The following is a 13,190-nucleotide window of genomic DNA, read 5'->3' on the forward strand; positions in this document are numbered from 1 at the left end:
ATTTTGAAGAGGATGAAAAATTGACGTTTTAGGGAAAATAGATCGAAAGACATGATAAAGCTGGCGATTACTTTTTACGACTCGGGTATTTTGCATGGCCCGCGAATGGGGCGATTAGGCATTCGAGCCCCGTAATTTGCCAAACTTGCACGCACCATTAGCAAAATTAATCAAACTTGCTCTCAGGCGAAACCAGATCACCTTGATTTTTAAGTGCCAGGAAAAACATTTATAAAAAAATGGCTATGAATTACAATAGAAATGGTTTTAAGCTTGAACAATCAAAAACTAATTTTATTTGAACTCTTAAACTATTTAATTTGTCTACAGTTAATATCTTATTTCTCTTTTCTTTATATATAATTTTGATGATTTTAACTTCATTCAATTTGAGGTCTAGTTTAAAAATAATTATTTAAAATAAATTTTCTGCAATACTTGCCATTCTCAATTATATTACTCATTTAAAAAAAAAGAATAAATAAATAAATTGGACGCGCAAATCAAATTTAGAACTTGACTAATTATGATTCCTTTGGTATAAATGGCCACTGATGAGAAAGGTCAAGTTAAAAAATCTTGAATCTTGAATTGTGTCTATAAGCGTATTAAAGGAAACAAATATAACATTGTTAAGATCCTAAAGCCAAAATACTTTTTTTAATTTAAATTTAAGTTTAAGCCTTTATGATTGAGCGCTGGTGATGCTACGCTTCGTTTTAATAGATATGAAGGGGACTGCTTTTGTGGAGAGCCCTACTCACTCACTGGCTCTCGTGGCAAGTGGCCGCTATTTTTTGTTTTTATGGGTGACCCATACACGACATTCCACTCCGCTGGCGAAGACACGCGCTCCGTGCCTCAAAAGTAAACTGCTGAAGTAATGGGACGTTTGTAAACATTAGCACTGCGCTGCGGAATCTCTTCCTAACAGCCGGCCGGTCTACCCGAGTGACTGACTCTGACTGACTGGCAAATAAAAACATCAAAACATTATCTGTCTGCGGTCCAACCGGTCACCTGATACACTGCCGGGGCGATTTGGTTTCGCGTTGCACTTAGATGGCCGAGCAAATTTCTCGCAAAGTTGGAGAAAAATATCTTCATTGCGGTCTTGGCGATAAAAAAAAAACTTTGGGTAACTCGAAACTATTGTTAGAAATTTGAGGATTTCAACTTGGACATAAAACTTCAAAGATAGGCTTAAAACAAAATTCCATTATAAGAAGCTACAGATAATCTAAACATTGCCATTTGTTTAATTCTTTGCCATTTGTTTTAATTTTTCATCGACTTTCATGGTAATCATATTATTAAGCTATATTTGTAAAAGAAGTAGACACTCGAGGAGATGATCATGGAAATGAAGAAAATCGTGCTTGTCCTCGTTGCAAAAAATTGTTTTTATTCAAAAACAAAACGGCTCTACCAGTTTCGGTCACGGTCTGCGACCCTATTTCATGAGCAAGAAAAATAAAAAAAAATCAGCAAAATTAAAAAAACACCACATTTTAACGTAACAATTAAAATCTTAAAACTAACAAATTCAAATACCAACCGAAGTATTTTTCTTGCTCATGAAATAGGGTCGCAGACCGTCACCATAACTGGTAGAGTCGTTTTGTAAGTTTATGAATAAAAACAATTTTTAGCAACGAGGACAAGCCCGATTTTCTTCATTTCTTTATTTGTAAAAGTTTCAAAATTTATATAAAAAAAGGCACGTCAGTTCAACTCGAGAGAGTTCATTGTAAGGTTTGAAAGACTCTTGCCGCCATCTATGAGTTGCCAGTAGAACAATGGCGCACAACTATGGACATGCACAAGGAGTTTGGAACCAATCTTTACCTTTCTTTTTACCGCTTGGCATTGCCTCCATGGTTCCAAACTCCTTGGACATGCATGTATCCTAAAATTAATGATTTGAATGTTTACTCACCCTAAAGAGCCAGCTCGTCGCTTTTGGATGACTTTGTTGGCATCACTCCCTGTGAAAGCAGAATTAGAATCAGAATGCATACATAATGCGTCAGTTAGTGCCAAATTTAATAAAACAAGTTTTTGTTCAAAACGTGCATCGTTAAGTGTGGAAGAGCGTTTTGCTTGCGAGTGTGCAAAACACCCACAGAAAACACCCCCCCCCCCCCCAAGGCAGCGAAGGTAGTTGCTGCTAGAAATCACAGGTGGCTTACAATTTATTAAGGTGGTTATGGCACGTGGTTTCTCCGCTAGGCGGCAGCACCGTCGCGTCGTTTTTTAAACATGCGCGCGAAGCTGCTTGACAATAACAAAAGATTCTCCTTGTTTAGCACTTGCAATTTGGGAATTTTCGGTAATTTTAAGCACAAATAAACTATTGTAAACAAATTCCGGCCATTAGGTTAAGATTAGGATCATCTTTTAACCATAATTTGAGCCAAATTTTTTTCATAAATCGTGATTATTAGTTAGAATTCAAGGCATCTTTTTTGGCCGCTTTTTCAGCTAAATCATTGAAGTGTTACTTATTCTTGCTAAATGTTGAATCAAAAAAGATACCCCAGGGCGCCCCAGGGTCAAGGTAAAAGGTTTTCGCATAGATTTTACTATGCTGAATCTTGCCATCCCTTCAGCTCCCTCGTAAAAGTCACCTTTTGCAAGTGAAATTATTTGAAGACGAAAAAAAAATGTCATCACTCGACGGATTTTACCGTTCTTTTTCTCAGAAACGATTTTTTTGTTTTTTTACATTTTTTTATGGGATTAAATTTGTTGATCATCTTCTTTTTAATTTTAAGAACCAACGCACGAAGCATTCCTCAGGGCTCCCAAACCCTGCAATATTCTTCTCGGCTCTCGGCTTTTCCAGTTTTTACACACAATACACTTTTTCATAGAAAAGAAATTTATCTCAAAAAATTTGACTCATGAATGATACAGTTAATTAAGCAAGGATTGAAATGATATTATTACCACATTCTTCCACATTAACTACCCTCTGATATCAGTGTGTATGCTCTCAAGTGATTGCGAGTGAGAGACCCCGGACTGGACAAAAATTTCCGTTAAAAAGAGGTATTTTATAATTTTTCAGCTAAGATTTCCATTACAACTAGGATCTAACATACACTTAAAAGTCCACAAAACAAAGACAAATAAATTGAATGTTTTAGTGATCGAGTTAGAAGAATCTCATTTGCAACTAGAAGGCTAAAATCAACACAAGCCACAGCCGCATAACTTTATTTATTCTTATTGCCCTTTTATAATAAACTTTCTTGCTTTAAAAGTTGCAGAATGGATATGAGAATGTGAAAAAATATATCAACCACAAATGCAATCACCCTTCGATACGGCTTTCAAAAGATAAAGCTTATTTAGTTTGCGGACTCCATGAAACTGCTGGATCCTTGAAAATTTATCAAATATTTTGCTAATTAAATTTTACAGATATTCATGATACTTTTTAGAGGGCAAATTGCATCAAAACGTCAACAAAATTCATGATCTCAAAATATTAAAATTAAAAAAAAAAAAATTGTTAAAGAAATTTAAAAAAGAAAATTGATAAAGGCATCTTTTTAGCTTAGCTGATTCACACTTTTTGGTCCGTTTTCCCTTTTTGATAGGCCTTTAACTTGATTGTGTCAAAACGCAAGTGAGATTGTCTCATACCTATAAAATATATAAATTTTCAACCATCGATGGAAAAATTCGACAAATAAAAAATCTGAGATCCAAAATCTAAATTTGCACTTTACAGCAGGCAAGCTTAAGATTTTATATTGATAGCCATTAAGAAGGGTGGGTGCTTGAAATATATGTTTCCTATATAATTTTATAAATCTCAGATACAATTTGCAACTTTTAAAGCAGGAGAGTTAGTTAAAAAAAAAAAAAAAAACACAATAAGAATATGAATCGAGCGACGCTGCTTGTATCGATTGGCCTCCTAACTCACTAAAATCTTTAAACAAAATTCTTCAACCCTTAAAGTAGTGCATTTTTAAGTGTATTGCTATGACAACATAAGTATCAAAATCACAAAATATATTTTGAATTATTACCTCTTTTCGAAAAAAAATATTATCAATTCTCGAGCTTCTCGACTCTACGCAGTCAGTCGAAAAGACTCACGTAAATACACACTGTGCCATCAAAGGGGTAGTTAGTGTGAGAAGAAACATCATCATCATCCTTGTGTTATCGCTGCACCGGCCATTAATATTTTTCAAAATTAAAAAAGGTTGTTTCTTCCGAACAAAGGGGTGGATAAAATCCGAGATCGGACTAAAAAATTGCAGGGTTTAGGGACCCCAGGAGGGCTTCATACCTGAAAATATGATATGTTAAAAACTATTTAACAAATCAAACCACAATAAAAAGGGTGACTTATAAAAATAAACCAACAATAACGTGCGTCTTATACCATTTCCTCCGACTTCCGACACGATTCACTAGCAATAGGCGACCTTTAAAGCAGGGGTTGAAAGGGTGGCTAGGGTTTACGTACTTAAATCTTTAATAAACCTTTGACATCTACACTTAGGCATCCCTAGTAATTAAAAAAATTGTGAAAAACACGCCAGAAAAAGGTTAAAAAAACGATTTTCATTGAATAAACACAATTCAGACGGCAAGAGGCGCAGCTGATCTGCTGATTCAAGAGTCAAGCAGGGCTGCCAACTTATGAAACTAGATTTTCAAGTTTGAGCCTTCACTGCTTGGTCAGAATACTGGTGGCAACATTTTTCTCTCGACAGATCTTTTGTGAATTTATCTACCTGCGATTTGATTGGATAAAAGTGACGTGTTTACAATTCTTCCGCGAAGATATTACGCTTCAAAACCGAAAAAACAGTGGGGTAGATCAGTTTTTTCAGTTTAAATAAGAGATATTTGTTTTAAAACTTTTTACAATGGACATATTTTGAATCCTTGCTAAATTCCGCGTCGATTGATGTGTATATCATTATTATTTGACTGATAAATAGCATTGAAAAATAAGAACAATTGTAAAATCTAGGGTTGCTTGACTTCGGCGCTCGGAGGCCGTGACGTCATCGCGCGCAGTGAACACAATTTTTCGCGACGTAACCCCTGACGATTATCAGAACTTGATTTTTCATTTTGACAATAATCATTGTTCAGCCATAACACCCTTAACCACACCCTCCACAACAAATCGCTAAAAAAAATCCATAAAAATTGCTAAATTGCGCTGAGTTGCCTGAGTTGCAATTAACTATTAATTGGACTTTATAGACCCGAATACTTAAAATGTTATATTATTTTGTTTAATGAAAATAAGCCAAAATAAAAAAGAGAAAAATCATTTTGGCACTTTTTTTTTTAATCGGCCACACTTTTGGCAAGGGTCAACCGATTTGAATGAAATTTGGCAGGTCGGTTGCTCTTAGGGTGTAAACAAATAGTTTAGAAGGATTTTTGAAAATTCTCAAAATTGCCTATTTTACAGGGGCTCAAAGTTGCTGATTTTGAAAAATGGCGTTTTCACAAATCGAAAATATCTCAGCTCCTGTTGCAGATAGCGCATAAGTTTATATAAGCAAAATTATAGGGAATTAGACGCCCTACAACTTTGCTATAGTGACCAAGGTCGTAGGTCAAACCTGAAGGTCATTTATTTTTTGGTCATTTTTTTCAGGCTCTACCAAAGTACCAAGGCAATAAATTTTTTTAATTCCAAAATAGCCAAAAGTTGCTCCAGTTAGTAATAAACAACATATCAAAATTTGGTGATACTTATTTTTTTCGTTTTTGAGATATTCCGGATCAAAGGGCAAAAAACGTGGTTTTCCGAGCGTTTTTTGTGCAAAATTTATTTTAAACCTCCATAACTTTTTTCCTGTTAGAGTTAGGATTAAATGTATAATGACAAAAAATAATTGCCTTTAATTTTTCTTCCAGATCATGTATCACACATGGTGATCAGGTCACAAAAGGGCATTGACCCCATGGTGACCTGTGACCTTTTTGAATTTTTTTACGTGTGTGACACATGGATGGAAAGAGGATGTCAGCAGGAGCATTTTGGTACCCGGATTTTTGTTCTAGCATCAATAGATGTGAAGTTACATCTATTTTTAAATAATTTATTCATCCGATTCCAACTTTTGCTGCACAAAATCTATGATAACTTCACTTGTAATGATGCTAGAACAAAAATCCGGGTACCAAAATGCTCCTGCTGACATCCTCTTTCCATCCATGTGTCACACACGTAAAAAAATTCAAAAAGGTCACAGGTCACCATGGGGTCAATGCCCTTTTGTGACCTGATCACCATGTGTGATACATGATCTGGAAGAAAAATTAAAGGCAATTATTTTTTGTCATTATACATTTAATCCTAACTCTAACAGGAAAAAAGTTATGGAGGTTTAAAATAAATTTTGCACAAAAAACGCTCGGAAAACCACGTTTTTTGCCCTTTGATCCGGAATATCTCAAAAACGAAAAAAATAAGTATCACCAAATTTTGATATGTTGTTTATTACTAACTGGAGCAACTTTTGGCTATTTTGGAATTAAAAAAATTTATTGCCTTGGTACTTTGGTAGAGCCTGAAAAAAATGACCAAAAAATAAATGACCTTCAGGTTTGACCTACGACCTTGGTCACTATAGCAAAGTTGTAGGGCGTCTAATTCCCTATAATTTTGCTTATATAAACTTATGCGCTATCTGCAACAGGAGCTGAGATATTTTCGATTTTTGAAAACGCCATTTTTCAAAATCAGCAACTTTGAGCCCCTGTAAAATAGGCAATTTTGAGAATTTTCAAAAATCCTTCTAAACTATTTGTTTACACCCTAAGAGCAACCGACCTGCCAAATTTCATTCAAATCGGTTGACCCTTGCCAAAAGTGTGGCCGATTAAAAAAAAAGCGCCTTTTATTTTTATTATTTGTTCTTCATGGGCCAATGCAAACATGTTAAATTTGATATTTTTGTTGTTTAAATTTTTCCTCCATCTGTGAGTTTCATTTTAAGTATTTAAAAAAAAATCAAATATGCAAATAAAATTGTTTGCTAATTTTAAACATTATTGTTGTTTGGTTACTCTCCTAATATCTAAAAACAAATATAAACATTTTCCAATTTGTCACTGTAATATTATTATTATTCATGAACATTAGTTGATCTTTGTTTGAAGAAGTTGACACTCAAGGAGATGATCATGGAAATGAGGCGATCGAGCTTTTCCTCGTTGCAGAGAATTGTTTTTATTCAAAGCCATTTGATTTTGAATAAAAACAATTTTCTGAAACGAGGAAAAGCCCGATCGCTTCATTTCCATTAGTTGATCTATACGGAATAAATATTATCTGAATCTCAATCGATCTGAATTAAAAATTTAGATTAGATTAGGTCAAAGTTTATTGCATTTGACATATATAGTACATCTCCAATTTGCCTTTACAACGGTCATTATAATAATAATTTTGTATAACCAATAAATCTACAATTTAACATCTAGTGTTGCAAATTTAAAATTTATTTCCTCAATCTCCCTAAAATGAATAAACATTTATGTTTTAAAGATTCCCCAGTTCCCAGAGCAAAGCAGCGAGAAATGATCTGCACATGAGGATTGCATGGTATACACACATAAACACATACATAATAGGTTTTGTACGTTGATAAAAAGCCGGCGCTCCGGAGAAGAAATCCCCGAGATTGTTATCCGCGCAATAAACGTAGAAAAAGGTTTGTCGGCGGTGATATATGCGAGTGCTGCAGGGACATAAAAACAATGGGGAGATATGTGGACTGTTAGGAGAGGTGATGGCGATCTTATCTGGCACCCAACTGACACCAGCCCATACAGCGCAAATCTCCAGCTGCCACAATCTTGGTACGGAAAAATAAAAATATCATTAATTTCCCATAGAATAAATATTGAGCTCATTCAAAATTTTAGATTGTTTTACTGCGTAAGAGATAAAAGTGAACGCGTGCTTGTGGTTGGTCGGTTTATTTAGGGAAATGAGCAGCCACCCTGCCGCACCTTTCTTTCTTGCCAGGCCCGGCATCTGGCGCTCAATTTGCTTCCTGCGCTACAGAGCTTATCGCGCCCTCATCAGGGACAGATGCACTTTTAATTTAGTTCTGCTCTCTGCCCCTGCCTCAGCGGTTTTTTTTTCAGAGCGTAAGCCTTTTATTCATTTTATTTATTATTATTTTATTAATAATAAGAAGGACATTTTTGTTTCAAGAAGTTGACACTCGAGGAGATAATCATGGAAATGAAGAAGTCAGGCTTGTCCTCGTTGTGAAAATCTTTTTCATTCAATTAATAAAAATTGTTTTCATTCAATGAATAAAAATTATTTTTATTCAATGAATAAAAACAATTTTTTACTACAAGGAAAAGCCCGACTTCTTCATTTTCAAGAAGGACTTTTTTAGTGACTTAACTAAAAAAAAAAAACTACAAAAACAAGAAAATTTTTGGTTGGAAAACAATTTTCTATATTGATTCAAGTCAGGTCATAAAGATGTCTAGACTTGACTATTGATTATTCTAATGAATACATTTTATTGTATTTATTGCAAGTTGTCGCAATTTTTAAAAATTGATATTTTGATGTTTGATTGTTGGAGTAAAAATAAAATGAATTGAACCAGCACTAACATTTTCAAATTCAAAATTGATTTTTGTTTCAAAGGTTTTCTATGGTTTCAAATTCAAATTGAATTGCGATTTAAATTTGAATGCATCAGAAAGCAAGAATAATAATTAAATTGTTTCTTTGTGAGTTGTGGCCATGAAAATTATTTCAGCTGAAAGGTTGCATGAAAATTATGCGAAATTCAACTTAAAATGCAGATTAAATTTTCTAAAGAATAAGGCAATCGAAAAAAAGAGAAAACTGTTTTGCTTTTTCGTTTGAAGAAATTGACACTCGAGGAGATGATCATGGAAATGAAGAGATCGGGCTTTTCCTCGTTGCAGAAAAATTGTTTTTTATTCAAAAACATTTCTTTTCTAATGCTATTATAATACTATACTAATACTATTCTTGTATTAGTCAGCGAGTAGCGCGTTTGCTCACGAAATAGGGTCGCAGACAGTGACCAAAACTGGTAGAGCCATTTGTTTTTGAATAAAAAACAAATTTTCTGCAACGAGGAAAAGCCCGATCTCTTCATTTCCAACTATTTTGCTGTTCTCAATCAAGATATTTATCAGTTTTTTGTCTTTGTAATGGCTGGTGTAATTACACAAGCTCAGAAAGCAAACGGGATGAGTGCAGAGTCTGTGAGGAATGAATTCAAAAAAACCATTCCCGAGATGATGACACTTGACCCCTGCAGTAGGGCACCACCACTTTTGTATTTTGAGGACCACCCACTTCCACGTGTGTGTTTTTTTGTGTGTATCTCTCTTTCTCCTTGGTTGCGAGAGAAGAAGTAATAGTAAAGAGGAGCGAGTGAGCCAAGGAGAGCGTTTGCTGCTTTCTTATCACCCATTGTTTCTGAAAAAGCAGCTCTTGTATAAATACATGGCATTGTGTTCCAAACATTACTTGAATAACATAAAGCTGCAGGAAAACAATGCACAATATAAAAGACGACAAAAGTATGTATAGAAACGTATGCACATCGCCAGATATTATGTGTGTTTTCTGCCCTCTGACAACCGACGTACAGAGTAATGGCAACATTTTTGCAACGGAATGCCGCAAATCGTTGTAACTTTCGCACGGTTTGTGAAAAAGACCTTTATGAGGTCAGAGTGTAATTTTGAAATGCCCGTTTTCCGACCATGATTCAGTCTACTGTGAATGGAACTTAAATTAAATTCAGAAAAGAGATACATTTAAGTTTGCTAGACAACATTCGGAGGAGAACTGGAATAACTTGTATGGCTTACTTGTAAATGAAACTTAAAAAAGATTTTCTCTTTGTTGAAGGTGACGCAAATCTTAAATGTGGTATTTTAATGGAAAGGCTAATGTCATACTTTGAGAACAGTTTTCCAATGAGAAAGGTTATTAATAGAGTTAACCAGGCTGGCAAAATTAAATTGTCTCAAGCTACCATGGGGCTTAAGACGCGGCTTAGGGAAATTGGGTGAAAGGTTGAAAAAAGAGTGACTTGCAATTGAAGGAAAAAATTACAATGGATTGTAAGAAATTAAAGAGGCGCGTTGTAACTGCTATAAATAATGAAGTTAGGAATCACAATAATGAGAGAATCTCGAAAGCAAGTAATGAGTCTGGAAAGATGTGGAAAATTATAAAAGAAATGAAATAAGTGATGTAATATTAATAAAAAAAGATGTTAGCACAAAACTAATTGTGCCTGATTTTGAAGCAGAATAATATTAATCAGATATAATGAGATATTTTTCCTTTCAATTTCATTTTTATCTCTCTCTTTAGTCTCCTTTAATCTGTTTCTCCTTGAAATATCGCGTTTCCGCAAGACAAATCTAGCACTGAATGATTAATAAAAGGAAAATAGCATATATTTTTCAGAGGCATTTTTCCCCATCAGTGGTGCGAGTTACTTCCACGCGGATCTATCTGACTTTGTGCACATACAAGAGCGGGTGGCCCTGAGCAGGCAGCCCTTCCTTTCACTCAATGGACCAAGTGAGAGAGGCATTATTATTTTTACGATCACTTTGCACGGTGCAGCGGAGATCCTGTTGGACTTAGACCATAAATAAATAAAATAAGCCATTAATTACAAGCAAACACGCGCCCACGAGTGTTTCACCAACAAGCTAATTAGAATATCAATTAAACAGACCAGCCGCACTCAGGGTATCCAACGTACACTTGCACACGCTTGCCAGTATTTTCCCATCAACCATACATAAATATTCCAGCGGCAAATAATTATTCTCACTTGGGTCTGTCATCCACTACGTCCAGCTGATGAAAAGTTATTTTGGGTTTTAATGAGCAGTAAATAACTTTTCTAGAAATTAAAAATTTGATTAATCTGAGAAAATCCACACAATAATAATAATATTAATGATAAAACAAGATAAATTTGGTTGATCAAATTTTAGCCACTAATTTTATAAATCACTATTATTTGTTTCCTTTCAACATACTTCTTTAATTTAGCTTCTCACCAGATTTAGACAAATTATTCCCATTTCTATCCTGGCTTCTATTTGTAGTAAAGAAATTTCAGAAATTTAGGTGCAAGTACTTCTTTTTACAAATCTCACCCTCCCACTTGTTTTAAGAACCACGCAAGCTGTTTTGATTTTACAGATCTTAGTCGTACTAAATTTTTTTCGGGCAAACAGTCTTGGCAAAAGGAATTTGATTAAATGTGATATTTGCTATGATTATTTATTTTACTCAAGTAGTTTAATGGTAGATTTAGATTCAGAAAATATTTTTTTCATTATTATAGATCAACTGTAGAAAAATATAATAATTATAAAAAGTCGCTAAAATACAATAATAATGATAATGCCAAAACAGTCACAAAATTTTGCACAAAAAATATTCATTTGCGTCATTGAACTTAATTTCACTTTACTTCTCAAACACGGGGTTTTAAATCCCTTTAATTTAAATTAAATTTACTCTTGAACAAATAATATGGACAGATAAAACTATTATGTACTGTTAATTAATTAATATTACCATTAATTTAATTTAGTTTTTTATATGGGCCCGCATCATCGAGAGACATGTGCTGAGAGTTCAACAAGAACCGGCAACCTATTGAGCCACCTCTGGACCAAAATGTGTTGGCGTAAGGCGCTTTTTCCTTCAGGGTATATGTAACTTAAGTCTTGGAATATATGTCCTACCACTGACCCTCAAAGACTGCCAGACTGCCCAACCAGCAATTTTCCCTATCTCTGCAAGCAGCATTTGTGGCAGCAATTGCTAACACTTGAGAGTAAACTCTCAAGTGTTTCTTTTCATGACTTGATTTATGAAGAATAAACAATAATAATAATAATGATTCCGGTAGTGTTGAAAATTAAAAATTTTGTACTGAATTAATTCTGATTATGATATATTTTTATTTTCTAATTTTCGCAATTTTCAAAAGATTTTATTTTAATAAAAAGCTCTTCTTTCATATCATAAATTATATGAGATTTTAGAGTGTTTGTGATGTTGGAAATGAAGAAAATCAGGCTTGTCCTCGTTGCAAAAAATTGTTTTTATTCAAAAACAAAACGGCTCTACCAGTTTCGGTTACGGTCTGCGACCCTATTTCATGAGCAAGAAAAATTTTCCATGATCCACTCCTCGAGTTTCAACTCCTTCAAACAAAGGTTGTGATATTGTTCTAATTTTTGATAGTGTGTGCCGTCCCTTTCGATGTCGGGCGTTTTAGCAGACATCTGCTAGTTGTAAACCCTTTCTTCTCTTTTTTTTCGAATAGGAATTTTGTATTGACCGAGAAGAATAAATAGTATGATAAATCGACATTATCAATTGATTTGAACTTTGTTAAGTGCATATTATTTGACTGACTCCCGACTCTACTACATAATATGTATGTACCTATTATGTATCTATCTTAACACCAGAATTTCTAGAGGCAGCTCATTCGTTGGGAAATTTATTTTTACACCATTATTTTATGCATAAATTATTGAACTTCAATGACTTTCCTTTCATAAATGACGAACTTTATTTTCACACCCCTCTCGCTCCTTGGTGCAAAAACTTCCAGCCTGTGGGAAACAGGAAGCTCTCGATTGAGGAATTGTATGTTTCCATCGTGATTATTGACGCCGATTTTCAAATTTTTTAGTTGGACCATTGCGCGGGGGGGGTAATTTCGAGGGAGTCGCGATGTTTATCTACATTATAAATAGTGTAAAACACGAAAGCTTTGAAGAAGGTGTCAAAAAAGAGTGATTTACCTGGCACACACTGTGTAGTTACTGCAGACATGGGTCTCCAAACTCATACGGCGAGGGGCACTTTCCGACCTGGAAGGTTGCACCGCCAAAAGTCCAAATTTGCAATGCCACTGGGGTTAATTTATACGTGCTTATTGACTGTTTACAGCATTTGAGCGGCCATATTGGGTAGGTCTCGCGATGTACGAGAACTACGAGACGGGTGCAATCCTATCATTGGCCAGTGTACATACCTTCTAGCCAATCGCTGTTTCGGGCCACGCTCCTTTATTCGCAGCGCTAAAATCGTTTTTGGGTTCATTAGTATCATTTCTCAAACGCGT

General features: G+C 34.7%; 1 protein-coding gene across 2 annotated transcripts in view; it reads right to left on the minus strand.

Moving 5' to 3' along the window:
• The window catches only part of LOC132199222 (aryl hydrocarbon receptor nuclear translocator homolog), a 102,380-nt gene extending 89,339 nt beyond the window's left edge, over positions 1–13,041 (minus strand). The window contains exons 1-2 of one of the 2 annotated variants that reach the window (XM_059623790.1): positions 12,868–13,041; positions 1,940–1,988 (exon numbers count right to left, since the gene is read on the minus strand). In XM_059623790.1, the coding sequence (XP_059479773.1) occupies positions 1,940–1,988; positions 12,868–12,898 (80 nt within the window). In that variant the 5' untranslated portion in view covers positions 12,899–13,041. The remainder of the gene's footprint in view (positions 1–1,939; positions 1,989–12,867) is intronic. The other variant, XM_059623791.1, reaches the window with a different exon arrangement.
• Between the last annotated feature and the right edge of the window lie 149 nt (positions 13,042–13,190).

Source organism: Neocloeon triangulifer, unplaced genomic scaffold (assembly GCF_031216515.1).
Source record: "Neocloeon triangulifer isolate White Clay Creek 2 clone unplaced genomic scaffold, ASM3121651v1 ptg000013l, whole genome shotgun sequence".
NCBI lineage: Eukaryota > Metazoa > Arthropoda > Insecta > Ephemeroptera > Baetidae > Neocloeon > Neocloeon triangulifer.